General features: G+C 57.0%; 1 protein-coding gene across 3 annotated transcripts in view; it reads right to left on the bottom strand.

Annotated features, from left to right (window-relative positions):
- MYOM3 (myomesin 3) overlaps nt 1-20,027 on the bottom strand; it is a 46,740-nt gene extending 26,713 nt beyond the window's left edge. For 2 of the 3 annotated variants that reach the window (XM_082424809.1, XM_082424810.1), the window contains exons 1-14: nt 19,874-20,027; nt 17,345-17,523; nt 16,975-17,055; nt 16,092-16,251; nt 15,223-15,380; nt 11,450-11,545; nt 9,722-9,810; nt 7,923-7,967; nt 7,299-7,439; nt 5,614-5,775; nt 4,843-4,984; nt 3,668-3,867; nt 2,928-2,981; nt 2,415-2,542 (exon numbers count right to left, since the gene is read on the bottom strand). In XM_082424809.1, coding sequence (XP_082280935.1) covers nt 2,415-2,542; nt 2,928-2,981; nt 3,668-3,867; nt 4,843-4,984; nt 5,614-5,775; nt 7,299-7,439; nt 7,923-7,967; nt 9,722-9,810; nt 11,450-11,545; nt 15,223-15,380; nt 16,092-16,251; nt 16,975-17,055; nt 17,345-17,478 — 1,590 coding nt within the window. In that variant the 5' untranslated portion in view covers nt 17,479-17,523; nt 19,874-20,027. Of the gene's footprint in view, nt 1-2,414; nt 2,543-2,927; nt 2,982-3,667; nt 3,868-4,842; nt 4,985-5,613; nt 5,776-7,298; nt 7,440-7,922; nt 7,968-9,721; nt 9,811-11,449; nt 11,546-12,059; nt 13,568-15,222; nt 15,381-16,091; nt 16,252-16,974; nt 17,056-17,344; nt 17,524-19,873 lie in introns of those variants that run through there. The other variant, XM_082424811.1, reaches the window with a different exon arrangement.
- Nucleotides 20,028-21,363: the final 1,336 nt, after the last annotated feature.

Raw genomic sequence — 21,363 nt, 5'->3', positions numbered from 1 at the left:
TTATCACCCCCATACTCCCCTCCACAACCCTGATCCAAGCCACCATCGTCTCTCGCCTGAGTTATCTCAATAGCCTCCTAACTGGTCTACCTGTTTCTACCTTTAACTCCCTTCCGTCTTTTCTCCAAATGACAGGCAGAGGCATCCTTTTACAACACAAGTCAGATCACATCCGTGTCTGCCCAGAACCCTCCCAAGCCCCGCATCTCCCTCAGAGCGAAATTCTCCATGGCTTGACTCCTGCCACCTGTCTGGCCACATTCCATGCCCCCCTTTGCCCACTCACCAGGCTCTGTGTCCCCCTGTGGTTCCTTGATGGTGCCGGGCCCAATCCCTGCCTCTGGGCCTTTGCACTTGCTGGTCCCTTTTCTTGGAATGCTCTTCCCCCAGAAATCTCTGGTTTGCCCTTTATTTCCTTTGGGTCTTTACTCAAAACTCACCTTCTCAGGGTGGCCTCCCTAGCACCACCCCCCCCCCCATGTGAAAGGTCAGCAGCCCCTCCCTCAACACTTCAAATCCCCTCCATGCTTTCTGTCTTTCTCCTAAGCTCCTACCATTAGCAAATGTGCCAAATACTTTTCGGATTCATCTTCTTTGTCATCCATCCCCCACCCCCTACTCCAATCTCAGCTCTGGAGGCAGGAGTTTGTCTGTTTTATCCACCACTGAGAACAGTACTGACGCGTGAGAGGTGCTCAGTCTATGTTTGTGGGATGAATACATGAGTAAATGGATGAATTCTCACAATACCTCTGCAAAGTGAGGGTTAATTTCCCCACCAATGAGGAAATTCAGGTTCAGGAAGTTTTGGTAACTTGGCCAGAAGTCACGTGTCTAATAGCTGGCATATTTGGTATTTAAGCTCAGGTGTGGGTACCCCCCAAACCTGCTACTCTACACAGCGTCAGGGGCCCCAAAGACAGCCATAAATCCTGTGTCTCTGGGTAGATAGAGGGTGAAGAGCCGAGGGTGATGCAGGTTAATAAGGCACCCAGAGGCCACTTCTGCTGAGTCTGGGTGTGAGAGTTAAAACCTAGAAGCCCTGGGGGGACCCACTGACCCTGCCCTCTCTATGCTTTTCCCTCCCAAGGCCCACCTGGCTGTCAGTAGCCTAGAACCCAGGTAGGCTAAGAAATCGCTACAAAAACCAAGGAACATGGCTGAGCACCACCCGCTGTGTGCCAAGTTCTGTTCTAAGTCTTGACGTGCTTTAGTTAATTTGATTCTCACATCAACCCTATAAGATGTACAATTATTATGTCTATTTTATGGAAGAAGAAACTGAGGCACAGAGAGATTAAATTTCTTGCCCAAGGTCACACAGCTAGTAAGTAGCAGAGACAAGACTAGAACCCAGGCAGTCTGACTCCAAGGTCTTAACCATTATACTCTATAGCCTCACAAAACAAATCCTCCATTATCCATAGCGTTCCCATGTCAGAGAAATAGGATCACCTGTGAATGTGCAGAGAGGCCCATCTGGACAACGAGAGCCAGAGACTCTTTCCTGGAACATTTTTATTCCTTGATTCACTAAACCTGTACTGTCCACCTGCCATGTGCCAGGCACCGTGCTGGACCCAGCGAGTAATGAGAAGGTAAACCTGGTGTCTTCCTTTAGGGGGATCATAGGCAAGAGCATCTCCTTGGGAAGGGTTTACAGTTCCAGGGCTGCGGGCCCTGGCTATGTGCTGCTTTTATTTTGTCCTCACGGGGTAGGGTCTCCATTCTATGCTGGAGGGAACTGAGGCTCAGAGAACTTAGCAAAGTAGCTCACACAGCAGAAGTCAGGATTGGAATGGATCTTAACACCATGCTGTTTTTTACTCTGTCGCGATGCCTCCCCTCCACTGTGAAATCCAGTTCACATGAGCTGCCCCCCTCCCCAGTCTCCCGCCCCTACTCTGCCCCCAGGGAGAACTGCCTCCTGGTGCTACCCGCCTCCACCCCCCATGCCCTGTATGTGCTGTCTGTCAATGACCCTAGCAGGTGGGCACCATCCTGACTTCCCTCCCACCCTGGCCCTGGCCAAGGTTAGGTGTTCGACCCAATGTGTGACCAGATGCCAGACAGACTTGGGTTGGGGGTGTACGCAGAAAATGGTGGATCTTACTGTTGTTACTGTCTGTGTTTCTTAATTTTGTGTATTTCCGTGAACAGCTTCCGGAACTGCCATCAGTAACTGGCCTCTCGGGGCTGGAGGTAACCTCGAAAGATCATTTAATCCACCCCCCTGCCTCTGTGCAGGGCTATGCTCAAGCCTTCCAGGCAGGAAATTCTCTTCTCTTCAGGCCTCCCCAGGGGGCAATGCCGGGGTCTCCCAGCGCCTCCCTGAACACGCCCCCATGTCCTGGTAACACAGCGTGTCTATTTCTCAGGCCGGCCTGGGGCTGGGGCCCTTGGGGTCTCCGTACCTTCTCCAGGAAGTACGTCAGTGGGGCTTTGCCCCGGGGTCTTGGCTCCTCCCAGCCCAGAACCACATAGGCCTCGCGGATCTCGCTGGCGTGGACATTGGTCGGGGGTGAGGGAATGGTCACGAAGTCTGGAAGCAGAGCCATCCAGGGGCGGAGATGTGTGGGCCATCAGAGACCCCGAATCTCAGCCCCTCACTTCACTGAGGAGGGAACTGGGGCCCAGAGAGGGGCAGGAACTTGCTCCAGTCACCCAGCAAGGCCAGGCAGAGCCAGGGCCAGAACCCAGGTCTCCCCACGTCCTGCCGGGACTTTCCCCGACGTCTAATTCCTCGGCGAGGGGCGCAGTTGCCCACCAGAGAGTCTGGCCCCTCAGCCTGGATCCTACCCGCGCTCGCCTCCCCACACCCTGCACACGACAGCTTCTGCCTCTGGGTTCAGTTTGTGGCCCAGAGTTTCCAGAACTGCAAAGGGGGCTGGAGTCTTGAGACAAAGTGTCAGGAGGTTCACACGTACCTTCAGAATCATCTGTGCTGACCGTGATCGTTTTTCCCATATCAAAGGGGATCTCTAGAGGGGAGAAGGGAACATGTTAGGGGAGAACTAAGGGGTGCAGGGTGTGTGTGGTGGGCGGGGTCAGCAGGCGACAGGGAAGGGCCTGCCCCACTCTGGGTGCTGATTCCTCCCCCGCTCCTGGCCCTGGCCTTCCGGCCCCTCACTGTGGGCACTCAGCAGGTCCATCTGGGCCCCAGCGATCTCAGGGGTCCAACGTGCAGCACCGCTGCTCTTGGACCCCAAAGATGCTCTGTCCTCTTGGGACAAAGAGGGACAGAGAGAAGTGATGGGGTCAGATCCCTAGGGCACAGCAAACCCAGATCAGGCTGGCTCCTCAGGGCTGAGAGGGCTGTGTCCCCCCCGCCGTCCAGGCTGGGGGCTTCTGAGGCAGGACGGTTTTCCTCCTTTAGATTAAGGGCATCTGAAGAGGGTGCTGTGGTTTTACCCCAGATTAGCATCTTGTGTGGACAGGTTTGTGTTTCTTACATCAGACGAGCTGTATGTTCCCCCTCCAGCTAGGGGTTGCTAAGGACAGCACTGTGTCTCCTCCATCAGATTAGGGGTTCCTGAGGGCGGGGCTGTGTCTCCCCTCCTGGATCAGGGCTTGGCATGGGGGCTGTGCGCCTGTCTCCTGCGTGAGGCAGTCCTGAGTATGCCCTGACTGATGCTCTGGAATGTCCCTGCAGGGCCTCTGTGCCCACCTGTCTTCCTCCAGGCTTCCTCAGGGTCGCCCATGGCAACCGGTTCTGAAGCCTTGGAGGGGATGCTGCTGCCGGCTCTGCTGATGGCTCTCACCCGGAACCGATAGCTCTGGCCTTCGGCGAGGCCTTGGATTGGGCACCGACAGGTCCCGCCGGGGGTCTGGTGGCAGAGCACCCATTGTTCGGACTCGCCCTGGCACCTGTGGGAGAGAGGCCCCGGCTGCAGCCCCTGCCCACGACTCACATCTCCCCAGTTTGAGCCTCTTCCAGGTCCCTTCCCCCCTCCCCGGGCTGCCAGCCCAGCTCATCTCTCTCCATTTAAAAGCCCGGCTCCAACCTCGGGCCCCAGGAGGCCTTCTCACCATCCTCCACCAAGCTCGGTGCTAATCAAAATAGCTAGTGCCTTTCATGGAGTTTTCCTGAGTGTCTGGAGCTGTGCTGTGTCCCTCCACACCCGTTATCTCGTTTAATCCTGACGGTCCTCACGGTTAGGTGTGATTACCTTCACTCTACCAACAGGATCCGCGTTTAGAGAGTGAGATGACTTGCCCAAGGTCACATGGCTTGTGAGTGGGCGAGTTAGCCTTTCCCCCGAGGGCTGTCCACTCCCTGTCGGAGTGCATTCCAGAGTGACCCTCGGAGTCTGGGGTCTCTGCGCCCCCCGGGGTGCCACTGTCCTCAGTACTGGCTGGATGGGGCCGCGTACCTCAGTTTCCTCATCTGTAGAATGGGGCACTAGAGAGTCCCCCTCCCCCTTAGATAGGGATTGTTGTAAGGATCCGAGGGGCTGGATTAGGTTACCTCCAGCTAGGGCCTCGGAGCCGGCGGCAGGTGAAGGAGGTGGCATGTTCTGGGCCTTCCCTTTCCTGGTGTGCCCCCTCCCTGCCGCGTCAGTGCTACTCCGTCTCCGTCACTCAGGGAGGACAGCCTCCACACGTGCTCAGGTTTCAAGCACTGATGTTTGCCCCTCCCAGTGTCAGCTCCTGCTGTAAAGGGTCTAGAGGGCAGCGGCTGACTCCAGGGGCAGACACCCTTCTATTGCCCCTAAATAACACATCTACCTCCTGCCCTATTCCAAGGACAGGCATGGGGGTCCCTCTTTCCTGTGGCCCCCACTCTTATCCGCACAGAGCCATCTACCCCCATGGGCTCTGCCGCTGAAGAGACCGACTCACAGCTCAATGGAGTAGCTGGTGATGGCGTTGCCGCGGGTGTCGCTGGGCGGGGTCCACATCAGGGTGAGGCAGTCTCTGTTCACGTTCAGGCATCGAACATTCAGGGGGGAGCCTGGAGCCCCTGGCTTCTCGGCTGCAGCATCTGAAGCCCGGGGTGGGCGGGGGTGGGAAGAGAGTTGGGGGGGAGGTTCTTCCAGTCAATGCCCACTTGGCGACAGACCCCCTCCCAATCTCACCCCTCGTCCTCTTCTCATTAACCACCCCCCAGGGGCTCAGTTTGATCTTGAGGAGCAGGACCTGAATAACAGCCTCTTCCTTTCAAACAACAGCATCTGGGGGTAGGGGGTAGGAGGACTGTTTATTAGGGGCCCATTCTACGCCACACACCTGAACGATTGGCATAATTAATCTCTGAGTTCTGGCGCAACCCCCCATCTTGCAGGTGGGAAAACTGAGTCTCATAGGGGAGAAGTGAATTACCCCAAATCACCCAGCTAGTGAAGTGGCAAAGCCAGGAGACAGAAATCAACCAGGACTAGAATGATCCCAGCCCACGATCAGCCCTCCCTCTCCAGCTGTCTCCGCGTCTGAGACTCTCAGGCTGTGTCCCTTTGGAGGGTCATGGGATGCACAGGGATTCTTAGAGAGACTCTACCCCAGCACCTCCAATATATAGCATGGAAACCGAGGCCTCAAGGAGCAGGGACTTGCCCAAATGTCCCACAGCAAATCAGTCAAGGCAGAGCCCCGGTCCCTCACCGCCCCCCTCACCTCTCACAAACACATAGGCCCTCTGCTCCCGGAGCCCAGAGGGCGAGGGCACCTGGACCGTGTAGAGACCCTCGTCCTCCTTGTAGGCGCAGGACACCTTCAGGGACGCCTGGCGGTCTGCGTAGAGCATCTGCCGGCGGCTGGAGGACTTCAGCAGCCTCCCTGCAGGGGGAGGGGTCCAGGGTGAGCTCGTGGGGGATCTGGGCCTCACCTGGGAACCCACAGATGCTCTGGGGGTCTAGGCAGAGGTGAGCTTGGCCTGGCTAGAGCCTGAGGCTCTGCTGGGGAGCTGGGGAGGGGGTGGTGACCTCTAGGACTCTACCAAGGTGGCCTCTGAACTTTCCTCTGCAGACGGTTTGAGGCGGGGCGGGGGGTGGGGTGGCTGGCAGGGCCGGGCCCAGGGAAGGGGCTGGGGCTTCAGTGAGGTAATGAGGGTTCAGGGAAGTGGTCGGCGGCTCGGTGAGCGGCTCGGTAAGGAGTTGGAGGTCCTGTGAAGAAGTGGGAACAAGAGAGATGGGGCCCTGTGTGAGGGTCAGGGGCTCTTTGGGATGCTGGGGGCTTGAGAAAGGAGGTGGGGCTTGGTGGGGAGGAGTTGTGAGCTTAATGGAGGGAGGGGGGCCTGTTGAGGGGGGTGGGGACTCAGTAAAGGGGTAGGGGACTTACTGAAAGAGTTGGGGTGTCAGTGAGGCAGGTGGGGACTGGGCAGGTGGGACCTTAGTGAGGGCAAGGGGAAGGGGCTCTGGGGCTCTAGGCCTCGCCCTGAGGTCCTGCTGTTGGACCATCCTGCTCCTTGTGCCACGCGAAGGCCCCTCCCTCCTGTCAGCACCTCTGTTCCGGAAGACCTACAGGTCTGGGAAACCTCTCGGCCTGTTATCGCAGCTGTTTCTCAGGGCTCGTGGCTTTCCCACTCCTCCGCCCCAGCCCCCAGCAGGGGCAGCTTCCCTAGGCTCAAGCTCTGCGGGGTCAGGGGGCTGTGCTCCTGGCCCTTTGGCTGCAGGCCTGGTCACGAATGGGGCAGGAGGTCCAGCTGTTCCTCTCCTCCCTGGCTGACCAGCCTTCCCCAGCCCTGGCCCATGACCTGCGCCCACCCCCCCCGCCCCGGCCAGTATCTTCCAGCTCACGAGTAGCAGTTATGTACCTGCACCTACAACCCTGACTCTGAAAAGCCCAAGGCAGTTGTCACAACCTGCCCTGACCCTCCTCAGGCTGACCTGCTCCTGGCCTTGGCCTCTGTTCTTGTTGCTTCAAATGTCATCACCTACCCCTAGGGTGCTGATGTCGAGCCCATAGATGTAAAGGGCTGGGCTGGTGCCTGGCCAACCACAGGCTCTCAACGGGCAGTGTGCAATTGTGTTTTGGCTTCCTGCTCCCTCCCGGATGGAGAGCCCCTTGAGCTCGTGCATGCCTGTTCCTAACCCTGCCCTGGCACCCAGCACAGGGCCTGGCACCACAGGTGCTCGGTGACACTTCGCAGGGTGACTTGATCTGAACCCACCTGGCTGTGCTCTGCTTCCCTCTACCTCATTGGCACCCATCGCCCAGCTTGTACCAGTTAGGGGGTGGGCATAGCTGAGTTCCTCTCTCCACCGGGGGCCCCAGAGGTGGGGATGGAGCCAGGGCTCTAGTCCCCCTCTGGCTCCCACCTCTGCCTCGGAAGGTTAGGGGCCAGGACTAGAGGTCCTCACCATCTCGGAACCACTGGATGTTCTGCCTGGCGTCTAGCACATCTTCCGAAAACAGGCAGGACAGGGAGAAGGATTCCTTCTCACGGGCGAAGACTGGTTTCAGCACCGACGTGAATTCCACGTTGGGGCCAAACATCAGTCCTGGGCGGGAACAGAAATTTAGGGCAGAAGTCTTCTGAGGCTGCCAGCCTAGCCTGGGGCTTAGATGGGAGTGAGGACCCTTCTGGGCTGTCCCCACTCCTCTGGGTCAGGATTCACAGTTTTGCAGGTGGTGTTAACAAGGAGAAGAGGGGGCCTGATCCTGGGGGCCAGGGTTGGGGAAGAGATTTCCTTAGGTGGGACCAGATGAGCTGAAACGGCAAATACTGGTTTGTCTTTTTCGATTTGCCTTTCTCATTCAGTTTTGGCCACTGAGAGTGCAGCAGCTGGAGGCAGCTCTGGGGTGCCTAGGGACCTCACCTTGAAACCAGTCTACAAGTATTAACAGTTTATAGGCAAACCACCCGTGGACATCCCTTTGTGGGCAGTGGATGGCTATATTCTAAAGGGGACTGTTGGGGGCCCTGAAGAGGAGCCCCAGACACCCTCCTCCCTGAAAGCCCATCCCTCCCCCAGCCTCCTTACTTTTAAAGATCTCCGAATCGAAGCCAGCATCCTTCCCCAGGTAAGCTGAAAACCCAGAGCAAATGGAGTTGGAGAAGGCTCAGAGCCCACGTTCCTACTGGATTTTGGAGGCATGGCCTTTGGGCGTGGGTTTGAATCCTGATCTGGCAGTGGCTCCCCCTTCGGCTTGGGGAAAGTTTCCTAGCCTTTCTGTGCCTCAGTTCCTTCCTGATTCCTCCCTGATGGTGGTGGTGGTGGGGTTCTGAATACATGAGTTCACATGAACAAAGCCCTCAGCAGAAGCCTGGCATACAGTCGGTGCTCAATAAATGGTGGTTTCCTTCCTTTACCCAAATCCACCGGCAGAATCACAGTCCTGCAGGTGGAGCCTGGTCAGACTGGGATTTCTGGTGGGTCCAGGGCAGCGCTAAGAGAGCCTCCTGGAGGCTTCAGGGTGAAGTCCAAGGTGGTGTGGACACGGACCACCAGGGGATAGCGAGAACAGTTTTTATTCACACAGCGTGTACCACGTGCCGCTTATTAACTCGCTTAATCCACAGAAGCCTTGTCTGTTGTTGTCATTATTATCCTCTCATACAAATGAGGAAACTGAGGCATAATCACCTAGCGAGCACCCCAGCAGCCTGAAGCCAGGACATGACGCTGGTCCCTGCGATGGCCTTGATGGAGGAGGGATGGGGGTGTGGATGGAAGGATGGGAAGGATGGGCGGACAGAGGAAGGCAGGGCCCAAGGGCCCGATGCCTGACCTTGCAGTTGACTCTGGGCACTGCCTATAGGGACGGCTCAGATTCCACCCAGAGAGCCTGGCCTGGCAGCGGGGACAGCTGCCTCCCAAGAGCTATTTGGGGAACAGGGCAGAGGGGTAGAGAGGCTGTGAAGGACAGTTGAACAAGGTCCGATGAGAGGCTGGGAGGTGGGGACTAGACTCCGGCCTGTCTGCTGCCCTGTGTGTGTGTGTGTGTGTGTGTGTGTGTGTGTGTGTGTGTGTGTGTGTGTGTGTGTGTGTGTGTGTGTGTGTGTGTGCACGAACCCACACACGTGCAGCTTCTCTCTCGGGGCCCTGAGGGCAAGGCCTTGGGCTCAGAGGTGTGGCCTCCTGGGCTGGGCTTGGCCCTGGCCTTGGGGTCGGGGGAGGGAGGGTTAGCCTTCCCCCAAGAGCCTGATCCAGCCAAGTTTTACCTAAACCATCTCATTTAATCCACAGGAGTATCTGAGGGAGGCAGTAGGATTCCCCCTTTGCAGGTGGGGAGGTCAGGTAAGTGAGATGGCACCCAGGCTCTCACGGCCAGTCAGCGCCAGAGGCAGCATGTGGACCGGGGTCTGGCAGACTCCTGAGCGCCTCCTCTGCTTCATGCTGTGATTAACCTCCACGAGGCACCTGAGCCAACTGGGGAACATGCACCAGAAGCCAAAAGGGGCCGTGGGGGTCAGGAGGGGAGTTGGTAGGACTCGGCCTTTGCCCCTGAGGACCGCTGGTAGCCAGGCCGCCCTCCCAGGGGCCCTGAGCTGGATCTGGACCGAAGCCCAGCTCGCTGGGATGAGCATGGTCTTTGGGGACAGGCAGGTGGGGTCCCCTTGAACAGGGATGTAGGTTGTACAGTCTGAGGGCGGAGACTCTCACTCGCTCTGAAGGCCCCGGGGAGTGGGAATCCCGGGGGCTGCCCTGGTCACCTGATCCCAGACCAAATACCCCTGGGCCGGGGGTCCCTCCCCGAGTCTGACGCAGACTTATGTCCTTATCTGCTCATGTGGGGTTTGCTGTGGGCTTTCTGGCCTGTTGGTGACGGCAGGACTCACTGCGGACAAGGACTTTGGCGAAGGAGGAGGCCTGGCCGTAGGCGTTCTTGATCATCACTGTGTAGGTGGCTGCGTCCTCAATGGTGCATCTGGAAAGGAGGGAGGGAGATGTTCCCCCCGAGACGGCTGGGCTCCACGGGAAACTCAAGTCCCCGTGCAGGTGGGGTGTGGGGGGAAGGCGGGGGTTAACAGGAAGGCCTGGGGGAGGACTTTAGGCTCTAGGTCAGGGCCTGCCTCTGAGAAGCTGGGGGCCTTTGGGCTGCCACTGTCCCTCTCCACGCCTCCAAGTCCTCCGCTGAAAATCTCGGGACGTAACACCAGCCTAAACCACCTCGGGTGAAAGTGCTTTGAAAATATGATTGTTATCAGAACACTTAAGCTAAGTGACTTGTCCAGAGTCCCAGAGCAACTGGAACTCAACCCAGCTTTGAGGTGACGAGCCCTCTCCCAGGCACGGCCTCTGGCCCTATCAACACCTCCAGAGCAGAACCCTGGAGCAGTAGTTGCCCCAGGTACACTGCCAGTCTGCGCCAGAACTGGGCCGGATGCCCAGGGGTTCTCAACCGCAGGCCTGGGTCTCACCACCAGCCAGGACGGCCTTGTCTTGTTCCCAGCGGAGGCTTGGGCCAGCTCCATCCCAGGGGCACCATGGTGGCAAAGAGGGTAGATGGTAGGACACAAGTCACACATCCAGCCCCATCAGCAAGCAGAGAGGCCCCCTGGTGCCCCTCACCTCCCCTGGCTGCTCAGGGCAGGAATTCCTCTCGTTTCAAGGGCCGGTTCCATGTGTCCCTCCAGGCTGCCTAGCCCTGCATGCTCTCCCCGACTGTGCAGCCCACGGGGCACCTCCCTTTGTAGCCTTGGATGGTCAGGTATTTACGTCCATGTAGCCTCACTTTGTTTCTCGAGGGTCCTGTTCACATTTGTGTCTCTGAAGCCCGAGTTGGTTGAGGTGGAGGGTTTGGTGTATTGGAAAGAACCCAGATGGAGAGAACTGACTCAGACCCAGGCCCTGCCCTGTACAAGCTGCGCAAGACACTTAATCTTTCAGAGCCTCAGTTTTCTCATCTGTAACACGGACAGAACAATGCTTCCCTGCGTTGTTGAGAATGGTGGTGGGCATTATCAACCATATGTGTAAAGCAGCAAGCACAGGCCTTAGCACCCGGAGGAATTCAGCACCTGGCAGCTCATACGAATAATGCACACTTCGGGGCAGACGGTACTCATATTCTCCCTCCATACATCCTGCCTCTTCTTTTAAAACCATGCTTAAGACTCACCACCTCCTGAAAGACCTACCTAATTCTCTCCTTCCAGCTGCTTCCCCTTGCACGTGTGTGTGTGTGTGTGTGTGTGTGTGTGTATACATGTGTTTTCTCTCCTCCAGCAAGGAGCTCTCCCCTCATGCCTAGCTCAGCATTCATTCAGTCCTTGCTGCTAGCCTCTGAGTCCAAATTTCTCACCGCATATTCCAAGGCTTTAGAATCACATGGGGGTGTCTGTTAAGTGCAAATGCCTGGGCCCCGCTTCAGACCAATTTAACCTGACTCTCTGGGGGCAAAAGGAGGGTACATCCCACAAATCAGTATTTTAACAAGCACCCCAGATACTTCTGAAGATGAGGCTGACTTGGTTCATAGCTCCGAGGAAGGGTTTGGACTCATTGCTCTGGCCGTGGTAGTGCTAGGACTGGGGGCCGTGGGTCTCTAGGGCTCATGGTCTTACCTCCTAATCTCCAGTGTCAGCAGCCCATAGTTATTGGTGATTCGGTACTTTCCGGCAGGGAAGAGGCGGAGATCAATTCGCATGTCATTTTTGTACCTGTAGAGACACAGTGGTCTGTGGAAGGCAGCGTGATTCTGTGTGGGAAGGATCCCGAGCCTCTCAGACCTGGATTCCAACCTCGGCTTTGTGCTGCTTACCTGTGTGACCCAGGGCAGCACTTTCACTGCTCTGAACCTCAGTTTTCCTCATCTGTGAAATGGGAATAATAATTGCACTGACCTTGTAGGGTTGTTGTGATGATTAAATGGGATAAGATACGTAAAGCTTGAAGGCTGTACATATCACTGGTCCCCAACCTTTTTGGCACCAGGGACCGGTTTCGTGGAAGACAATTTTTCCACAGACAGGGAGGGGTGGGGAGGGGGATGGTTCAGGGGTTGGGAACCCCTGCTGTAGATGCTCAAGGGTTCATTCTCTTCTGGAGGGTGAGAAGAGGGAACTGTAATTAGGGGTATCTGCCCCTCCCCCTACCAGTGGTATCCCCCAAGGACCAGGCCCCAGCTTTTCCTTCCTCTCTGAAGGGGTACCAAGGAAAGTTCCCCATCCCTACCTTCTTGTCAACCCCAAGGACAGCAGTTCTTGATCTCAGTTCTTGTTAAAATCACCAGAGGAAGCTTTAACAGTCTCCATGCTCAGAGTCTGAACGTAAGCCTTTGAGAATTTGCACCAGAAACTGCTCATTGTTCTCCAGTAGCCATTCTCCCTCTTATTCTAAAGTAAATATAACATGTTTCTTAGCCTCTCTTTCTGCTAGGTGTGGCCATGTGACTAAACTAAGTCTTGTCAGCAGAAAGTAAGTACAAGCCTCTGATGACATCCTTTGCCCCTTTTCCCATCATCTTTCCCTCCATTCTGTGGCAAGAATATGGCCATGAGGGCTGCATCTCGAACCAGGAAGGCCTGTGCCCTGAAGCAGTGTGAGGGAACAGGCCTGCGTCCCTGAGGAATCTGTGGGTGGAGTTGCCATAGCAGCCCTACTCTGTCTACATCAGACATTTACATGAAAGAAAAAAAAGATCTATCTTATTTAAGCCTTTAAAAAAATCTCCATGCCCAGTCTGAAGCCCAGATCAATGAAATCACTTACAAGAAATATAAGTGATTCACTTACAAGAAATGCTTACATTTCACTTACAAGAAATGCTCAATTTGAATGAATGCCACCTGGGCATGGGACCTGGGTATCAGTAATTTTTAAAATTTCCCAGGTGATTCCCGAGCATGGCCCCGCAGATCGCCCTGCCCGGCTGTACCCTGGATACTTCCTTTTGTTTTCTGTGAACTCTGGGGTCTGGTTTTCTCTGCCACAGGCACTGGACAATGAGGTGGCCTTGTGTCTGTCCACAGTCCACTGGGGTATGTTCTGGAGGCCTGGGGAGTCGGGGCTAGCGAGTGAATGTCTGTGAAAGTTAACTTGCTGTGTGACCTTGGGCAAATCAGTCCCCCTCTCTGGGCCTCTGTGTCCATGAGAACTTTGCATGAAAAGTCAGCCCCGGTGGTGGTTGAGGTCAAAGAGGAGGCCTTGGCCAAGAGAGGGCACCCCAACCTCAGTACATCACCTTCCTTGGACAGCCCCCGCCCCGTTTGTCTCCATGGCAACCAAACAGTGCTGTGCCCACGCCCCACTACACAGCCCCCAGGCTGTGACCTCCTCTAAAAGGAGGCCAACTAAGTGTCCTGTGGGGAGGATGGTGCCTAATCTGCATGCCCAATCTTTCCACGTCTCCCAGGTCTGGGGGCCAAGGTCAGCCCCACCACCCGCCAGCTGTCAGGAACATTCCAGACAACTCAGCCTGGCCAGCTTTCTGCCTTTCCCAGAAAAAGCAGCAGCTGCAGCTCTGGGCTCGACCTGGACAGCCAGAGACCTGAGGTCTCATTTTGCCTCTCTCTGGGCTTCAGTCTCCTGCCTGTACGGCAGGCCCTTGAAGGATGAGGCTGAATGGCAGCCAATCATAAAACAGCATTAAGTGAGACAGCTAAGGCGAGGCACCCAGCCTAGAGCCTGGCTCAGAGAGGCCCACATAAAAGAGTGAGATTTTTATTATTTTTCTAGGTTTATTTTTCCCCTACATATTCTGGTGTTTCCCCCCCACCCCTTTATTTTTTTAATTTTTAATTTTTTGGCCATGCGGCTTGTGGGATCTTAGTTCCCCCACCAGGGATCGAACCTATGACCCTGGCAGTGAAAGCGCCGAGTCCTAACCACTGGACCGCCAGGGAATTCCCCATATTTTGGTGTGAGATTTTACTTTTGAAGGCTACTTGGCCTGGGAGAGTGATTCTGACATTAATGAATTGTGGCCAGGGCCCACTTCTGCAGTGTAAACATAGCCAGCCTGGGCCTTGCCTAACTCGCCCTGAAGTTGCTCCTGCATTCAGGAAGTGCTCAATATTGCTGAATGAATGGACTCGCCTGACAAGCCTGGGCAGCCAGGATCTTCCTGCTGCCCGGGGGGCTGGGTCTCTACCAGGGCCTGGGCAGAGCTCTGGAGGCTAGTCCCAGGATGATGTGTGGCCCTGCCGGAGGCGATTGATGATGGGAAACCAGATCCCAAAGCCAGGAGCCCCGGGGGCCACCTGAGTCCCTCTGGCTGGAGGTGGGCCTGGCCTTGGCCTCTGCCACTTACAAGAAATGCTCAGCTCCTTGTTGTGGCAACCTTGCTGGCAAGGGTGGAAACAAGACTCCCTCCCAGGAGGCTCCCATGCCATGCCTTAGATGTGGGCCTCAGTGCCAGGGCAGGGCAGCTGAGCAGCTGACCCCCACTTAGCCCAGGCTGGATGTTGGGAGCAGTCCTCCTACCGGACTGCCTTGGTCCCCAAGGAATTTGAATGAATGCCACCTGGCAATGACCAGCCCCAAGGCCACCTCCCTCAGAACACTTTTCTTGATTGCTCTTGGCCTAAGCTCTTTTTCTTTCTCTGACTTCTGAGGCATTATATATGCTTTAAGGAAAAAAAAAAAAGAAAAACCAACTGTAATGATCACTTTCCTACTTTCTCCTACTCTCCACCCCCACTTCCACCAGGCCCATTCAGGAGGCTCCTGCCTCTGCCCGCCTCTGCCAGCAAGGCTTCGACTCTGTGGTTCTGTTACGTGTTCATTCCCAGGAAAGGCACCTCCTGCTTTCCCAGCACCTTTCAAGTTCTGAGGGCTTCCACGTTGTCGTGGCATTAAATCCTCACCACGTGCAAGCCAGACAGGAGGTCTTCAACCCATTTTACAGAACAGGAAATGGAGGCAGGACCAGAGAGGTTAAGAGCCATAGTTGAGACCACACACCAAGTTGGCAGAGAGAGAGCGAGGCCTGGGCTCCTTCTCACTGCAGGGCCCCCACCCTCCCTGCCTCCCCCCATCTTCCTGCAGCCCCAGAGATGTCCAGCTCAGAGCAGCTGCCTTCACATGCCACCAGAATCGTATTTTTATAAGCGCTGACTCCCCGGGCAGCCCAGACTTCTAGCCCCAGGCTGGCTGGGAGGCAGCTAAGAATAACCCCTCCTGAGCCTCCCCAGCAGCTGCTGCTCTGTTTGGGGCGGGCAGAGCTCAGGGTCTGTGGGTCTGCAGCTTTTCTAAGGCGGCAGGAACTTCTAGGGGAGGGGCCGGGTCCCTGGAAGGGAGGTGTTGGGTGTAAGGAACTCACACTCAGGGAACCCCCAGAGGCCCAGAGCGTGGGGGCAGGGCAAGGACCCCTTCTCTCCTGCCCCCGGGGGCTTACCAGGTGACCTGGGGTGGAGGCGAGGCCTGCACGGTGCAGGTCAGTAGGACCGTGGTGCGCTCCCAGACCGCGTGGGAGCGCAGCGGGATACAGAACCAGGGCCCGCGTCCGGAACACAGCTCCCTCAGCTCCTTGGCCTCCCGGACCTTCTTCTCTGTCTGGAGGCGGGAGGGGGCCTGTGACTTCTATGAGCCGGGGCACCACCTCTCCCCCGTCTTTGCTGTTACCTCCCCCCCCACCCCCAACACCCAGGCTCTGGAGTCGGGCCCACGTGGGCTAGAGCCCCTCCCCCACCAGCGGCTGAGAGGCAGCGTGCCACAGAGCGCAGGGCGTGGGGTCAAGGCCAAACGCTGCCACTTACTAGCTGTGAGACCATAGGCCAGTCCTCCATTTCCTTATCTGCAAAATGGGGATGATAATAATATTCCCCCACCCGCCTGTGGGGTTGCAGTGAGGATTAAATGAGTTAATATGCGAAAAACATAGGCACTGATAACACCCATGTAAGTATTACAACTATTGTTGTCCTGCCCAGGGAGGGGGTATGGAAGTGGCTTCAGATCCCTGACATTTGTCAGGAGTAGCATTCCCTGAGGGTCTTCTGTGTTCTAGGCACTGGGAAAGTGACTTTATCAGCCTGATCTCATTTACTTCCCACCTCGACACCAAGCATTGGTACCACATACACCCATTTCACAGATGAGAAAACCGAGGCTCAGTTAGAATTATTGCTTGACCAAGGTCACGCAGCTAGAGGGTAGGGGCACTGGGATGTCCAGCACTTCTTGCGAAGGGGGTAGGTCCAGTTGGATGGCATGTGATGGGTCTCAGTTTCCAGGGCCCTGGAGGCCCCAGCCCATCCTTCTCACCTGCCATCTCAGCGCCTTCCAGTCTCGCCTCTGGCGCAGCAGCCACCGGGTCTGTAGGAAGGCGATCTCCATCTTCTCCCACTCATTGCCGAAGCCCACCCGCTTCTGCCCTCGCTCCTCCAGCTCCACGGTGCTGGTCTGGCGCCTCAGCTGGGCCTCCCTGCAGTGACGGAGGCTGTCAGGGGTGGAGACCCTGGGGGTGGTGATGTGGGGATGCCCTGGCCCTGCCTTCCCCAAGCCCAGCACTGCCGGCCACACTTAAAGCTTCTTGAGGACGAGGGCAACTTCTAATCCTCTCTTGCCTCCAAAATACCCTGAGTGGGTCCGGCTTTTAGAAGGTGCGTAATGAATATTATTGATACAGTTCATAAGGCTCTTTCACAAACCATTGTTCCTCTTGTTTTCACTACAAGCAGGTGGACAGGTCTTAGTCTCCCCATTCTACAGGGTAGGGACCTGAGGCTGGGTAACTTGCTCCAGGCCAGCCAGGACCAGGACCCAGGCCTCCTGATGCTCTAGGGCTCAGAGGCCTTCCCATCTCGGGACTCATGTCCAAAATTTGGGCTGGTTTCCTTGCTCCTCCTCTCCCCATCCCCAGCCTCCTTCCCCGCCATGGAAGCCGGATGGTGGAGTACAGACCCCCACCAGCCTCTCCCTCGGGGATGGTCCCTCACTACTGCCTGCGGGCTCATCCAGAGGGTGGTGCAGCGGGCTTTGTGGTCGGTCAGCCCCGGGCTTAAACCTCTGACTAGCCGCTTACTCTAGATGTGTAACTTCGGGCAGGTTCTTCAAGCTGAGTGTGGGAGCCCAGTGGGGAGGCAGAGGACTGGACAGGATGACCTCTTTCCAGCCCAGGGCTCTCTGGAAAGGTCACCTGACTTACCACGATGTCTCTGAGGAGGCCGTCAGAGCCAGGGCAGCTGCGAGGGCGTAGTCTGCCGCGCTGAACTGATCCTCTTCCTCGCTGCCCCCGGGAAAAGAGAGTTCATGGCTCCTGCAGGTTTGGCTGGGCGTCTGGCTGGGGGATCCACCTGCCTACCTCAGGGCACTAGCAGGCACAGCTGTGCCTCGCTCCTCACACCGGGTCTCAGAAAGCAGGGCTGTGCCTGTCTCCTCAAACTGAAGTATACAGAGGTCAAGGCTACGCCTCCCCCCGCAGACTGGGGCCTCCAGAGAGCAGGGCTGTGCCTCCCCGTCAGACCGAGGGCCCTGGGGGAAGGGCAGGGGCTGGGGTGGGTCCCCGAGGCTCCCACCTGCTGCGGAAGGTCCATTTCCGCGTGGAGGAGCCCATCTGCAGGCTGTGTTGCCGCGCCTCCTTCTGTTCTTCTTCCTGGCGGTGTTCTAGCCTGTGCACCGCCACGGCCTCGGGTGCCCGGGGCTCCCCCATACCTCCCGGGCTCTGGGGCAGAGTAATGGCTGCAAGAGCGACAACCTGCCGAGCCAAGGTGCACGGTCACTCCACCAGGCGTCCACCCAGCCCTTCCCCGTGGGGTCCGCCAGCATCTCTGGAGGTTTGCTGGTAGAGGTTCTCTCTCCCGTGGGCAGACGGGGGAGCTCAGGCCCGATGGGGGGGGCCCGCCCCAGGTGACAGAGGCAGGCTTTGCGCTCTCAGCCTGGCTTGTCCACCACTCCATGCGCTGCCCCAGCGGCCCCCGGCTTCCAGCGGCACCTGCCCCCCTCCCCCGCATGACCTGGGCAAGGCCCTCCCTTCTCCGGGTCTCAGCTTCCCAGACGGTGAGGGATTGTGCACTCTGATGTCCAGGACATGGAGAGGCAGGCGAGGAGAGTGGGGGACCCCCAGCTAGCTAGCTCTGGGTTCTTGCACTAAATTCTTTCCCAGATCTGGGGTGCGGTGTCACCACCAGGCCTCTGAGGGCCCTCTGATACTGAAGCTCTAGGATGCCTGGTGGAACCCCTGGAATGGCTTCCAAACCTTCTCCAGGTGGGAATTCGGGGGCAGGCCTCTGACCTGGGAGGCCCTGATGTAGACCCTGGGCATGAAGGCGGAAGCAGAAGGGGGGACCACCCCCTCAGCCCTCTCCTGTCTGCTTCTATGAGGTCCGGCTCTGCCCTGTCCCTGCCTCTCCCTCGGGGCCTGCCGGCCACGGCGGAGTGTGTACGTGCGGTCTGTGTTCTGACCGGGGTGTGAACTCGCCCGTGGGGGGCCATTTCTCTAAGTCCATGATGTGTGAGGTGGGCCCGCTGACCTCATCAGAGATCCTTGGCCTAAAAGGGCCTGTTTTGGGGTGTCAGGGGGCTCAGGCTGCCAAGGGTCAATTTTAGTGGGATTTGATCCTTCCGGTTCCTAAAAGTTTGCTCCCTTTGGGCATCCACAAAGGACACCCAAGGCAGACTGGGTTACTGCAGAGTGTTCTCCGGGACCAAGGGCTGCCCGTGAGGCTTCTTTGGCCTCCTGCAGTGACCTCGGCTGAACACAACGGGACAGTCACCCCTTGGGCTTCGCATCCGGCTCCTCCTGAGGGGGAGGGTCTGCCTGCACCCAGAGAATGACTGGCCTGCTCTTTGTGTTCCTTCCTCCTCACGGCCCAAGCAGAGAGCCGCTGGGTACCACCCTGCGCAGGGAGGCCCCCGGCTTTCCTGGGACACACGGCCCTGGCCCCAGCAGCTGAGGGTTAACGTTCGCTGGCATCAGCTGCTGGCTCCCTTCCCCGAATGCTCTGTTCCTGATTAGCGCAGCAGGGCGGGCCTGGCGCTCCTCCCTGACCTCCAGGGCCGCCTGCAACCAGACCCCTGGCTTTAGTGGATGAGCCATCGATTCTTTTTAAAGCACTGACTGAGGCTGAGGATTAGGCAGCAAGGAGGAGATCGCAGCTTCCCAGTCCTGTCTCCAGAGTGCTGTGTGTGCCTGCTGCGGAGGGGTCAGCAGTGTGTGGTTGGCCAGGAAGGGAAATCGTCCCCCTTGCCCTCCCCAGAGGGTGCAAAGCCGCGGGCCAGGGGTCCTGCTGTGTGGCTTTCCCCACCCACTCCACTTTCCTCCCAAGCCTCAGTCTGTCTGCCGCCCACCCCCAGCCCTGCCCCGCCCGGTCCCCTGACGGCATCCCTCGGTGAGAAGGGGCAAGGAGGCCTCTCTTATTCCTCAGGAGTGGAAGAGAAGCGCACCGAGCCACAGTGACTCAGAGCCCTGATGGCAGAAAGCTGGGTCCTGTGGGTGGGAGCGGAGACACCTCCTGCCCAGGCTGGGATGTGCTCCTAATGCTCCCCACCAGCTTCCGAGGCTGGAGTGCTGGCCTCGGTTTCGTACCAGTGAGCCCAGGCTGGATGAACGTCCTCCCCGCCTCGCCATGCAGGCCCTCCGGGCTTGCTCTCATCCCCTGCCTGCCGGGCCGGCCAAGCAGGGCTCCGCCAGGACTGCTCTAGGTTTGCTGGACCTGCCGGCCCACCCCAGTCCTTGCTGATGCCTGATTCCTGCAGGAAAGCCTCCACTTCTCAGGGCATCCCCAAATGATGTGTGTGTGCGTGTGTTTTGTAGCTTTCACATCACAGAAGGCTCAGCTCAGAAGACCCAGGGCCACACAGAACAGTGTGATGGCGCAGAGATTTTTTCTAGAATCCCCTCTCATTTCCACTTGAGGTGATACCTAAGCATATGTATACTTTTTCTTTCCAAATCTCCCAGGATCCTTTCCCAACACACACACACACACAAACACACACACACACACACACACACACACACACACACTCCACTTGCCAATGGAAAGCTGAGGGTCTCATTATCTGGAGGTCTCCCTCCCCACCCCTGATCCCTGGAGGTGACTCACAGAAGCAGCTGTGCCCACTTAGGTGTCTCTGGGGAGAAGATTCCAGAGGATGAGAGGGTCCTTGATTTCTTCTTGCCCTGGACTCAGCGGGGACCGGGAGAAGAATGTGATCTTGGAGCCTGCATGGGCCTTAAATATAGCAGCTCTGAGGCAGTGTGATGACAACGGATGAGAACTTTGGGTGGGGGGGGGGCGACAGAGGGAGGGGCCGTTCCCTGGGTCCAGCATTGCCAAGACGGCAACAGGTGGAGCTGTCCCCACCTCCTCCCAAAGAGAGCTCCTCCCCTCGGCTCCATCCCTTCCAATCCAGCTCTAGCCCCACTGCCGCTGCAGTGGAAAGGAGCTCATAGCTCAGGCCTGGCTGCATGGAAAACAGATCAGGGGAGGTTTTCTCAGCTGCTGGGAGCTCTGATCTGAATTCTACCTCCCCCCGCCCCGCCCACCACAGTGACAGGTGCTTTGGGGAAGACCCTCAGCTTCTCTCATCTGATTCCCCTTCTGAAAATGGAGATAGTGAGGCTGGGCCCCCAGACTTTGTGAAGACATGGAGGGGATGTGACCTAAAAATGAGTCTTTAGTGCTCGTAAGTGATCACTGGTGAAAATGGAAGTGGGTTCCTTCTCATCTCTCTACATAGCCCCCTCCAGCAGCTACTGACCAGCCCTGCCCGGCCACAGTGGGGTATGTGCGAGGGTGTGTGCAGGGGTGTGGCACAGCCAGGACAGGAGGGGAAGCCTTTTCCTCCTTCACTGTCCAAAGTTCTCAGGCTTCCTGAGTGGCCACTGTGGGAACTTTCTTCCCCACCTTTGCTCCCCCTGCTCCCATCTCAATTTTTTCCCCTCATGTTCATTCATACCTAGGCCTGGTGGGCACTGAGGATGCAGAAGGAAAAAGATAAGATGCCTGACGTTAGGAAATAAGCCCTAATCTAGACGGGGAGACAGGCAGTTACAACAGGACGTGATGAGGAAGAGACACCTGAGCCAGGTCTCGGGGGGTGAGCAGATTTGGGGGAGGCTGTGCCCCAGTGCAGAGACACAGCTTCCCTCCTGGCCTCCTCCTGGGGCCTCAGGGGGCCCAGCAGCACTGTGCCTGTCATTCTTCCTAGTGCCTTGGGGACCCCTCAGGAGAGGGTGTTGGGGAGAGAATACACAAGTGAGCTCTTCAGACAAAATCTCAGTCTCCTAAAAGGGAACCCTCGCGCACTACTGGTAAGAATGCAAATTGGTGCCGCCACTATGGAAAACTGTATGGAGGTTCCTCGAAAAATTCAATAGAACTACCATGTGATCCAGCAATTCCACTCCTGGGAATATATTTAAAAAATGAAAACATTAATTCGAAAAGATACATGCACCCCAGTGTTCATAGCAGCATTATTTACAATTGCCAAGATATGGGAGCAACCTAAGTGTCCATCAACAGATGACTGGATAAAGAAGATGTGGTGTATACATACAATGGAATACTACTCAGCCATAACAAAGAAT

The sequence above is a fragment of the Balaenoptera physalus genome, assembly GCF_965194825.1.
Source record: "Balaenoptera physalus genome assembly, chromosome: 1".
Classification (NCBI taxonomy): domain Eukaryota; kingdom Metazoa; phylum Chordata; class Mammalia; order Artiodactyla; family Balaenopteridae; genus Balaenoptera; species Balaenoptera physalus.
Note: the sequence above shows the minus strand (reverse complement) of the source record. Positions and strands in the feature narration are given on the sequence as shown.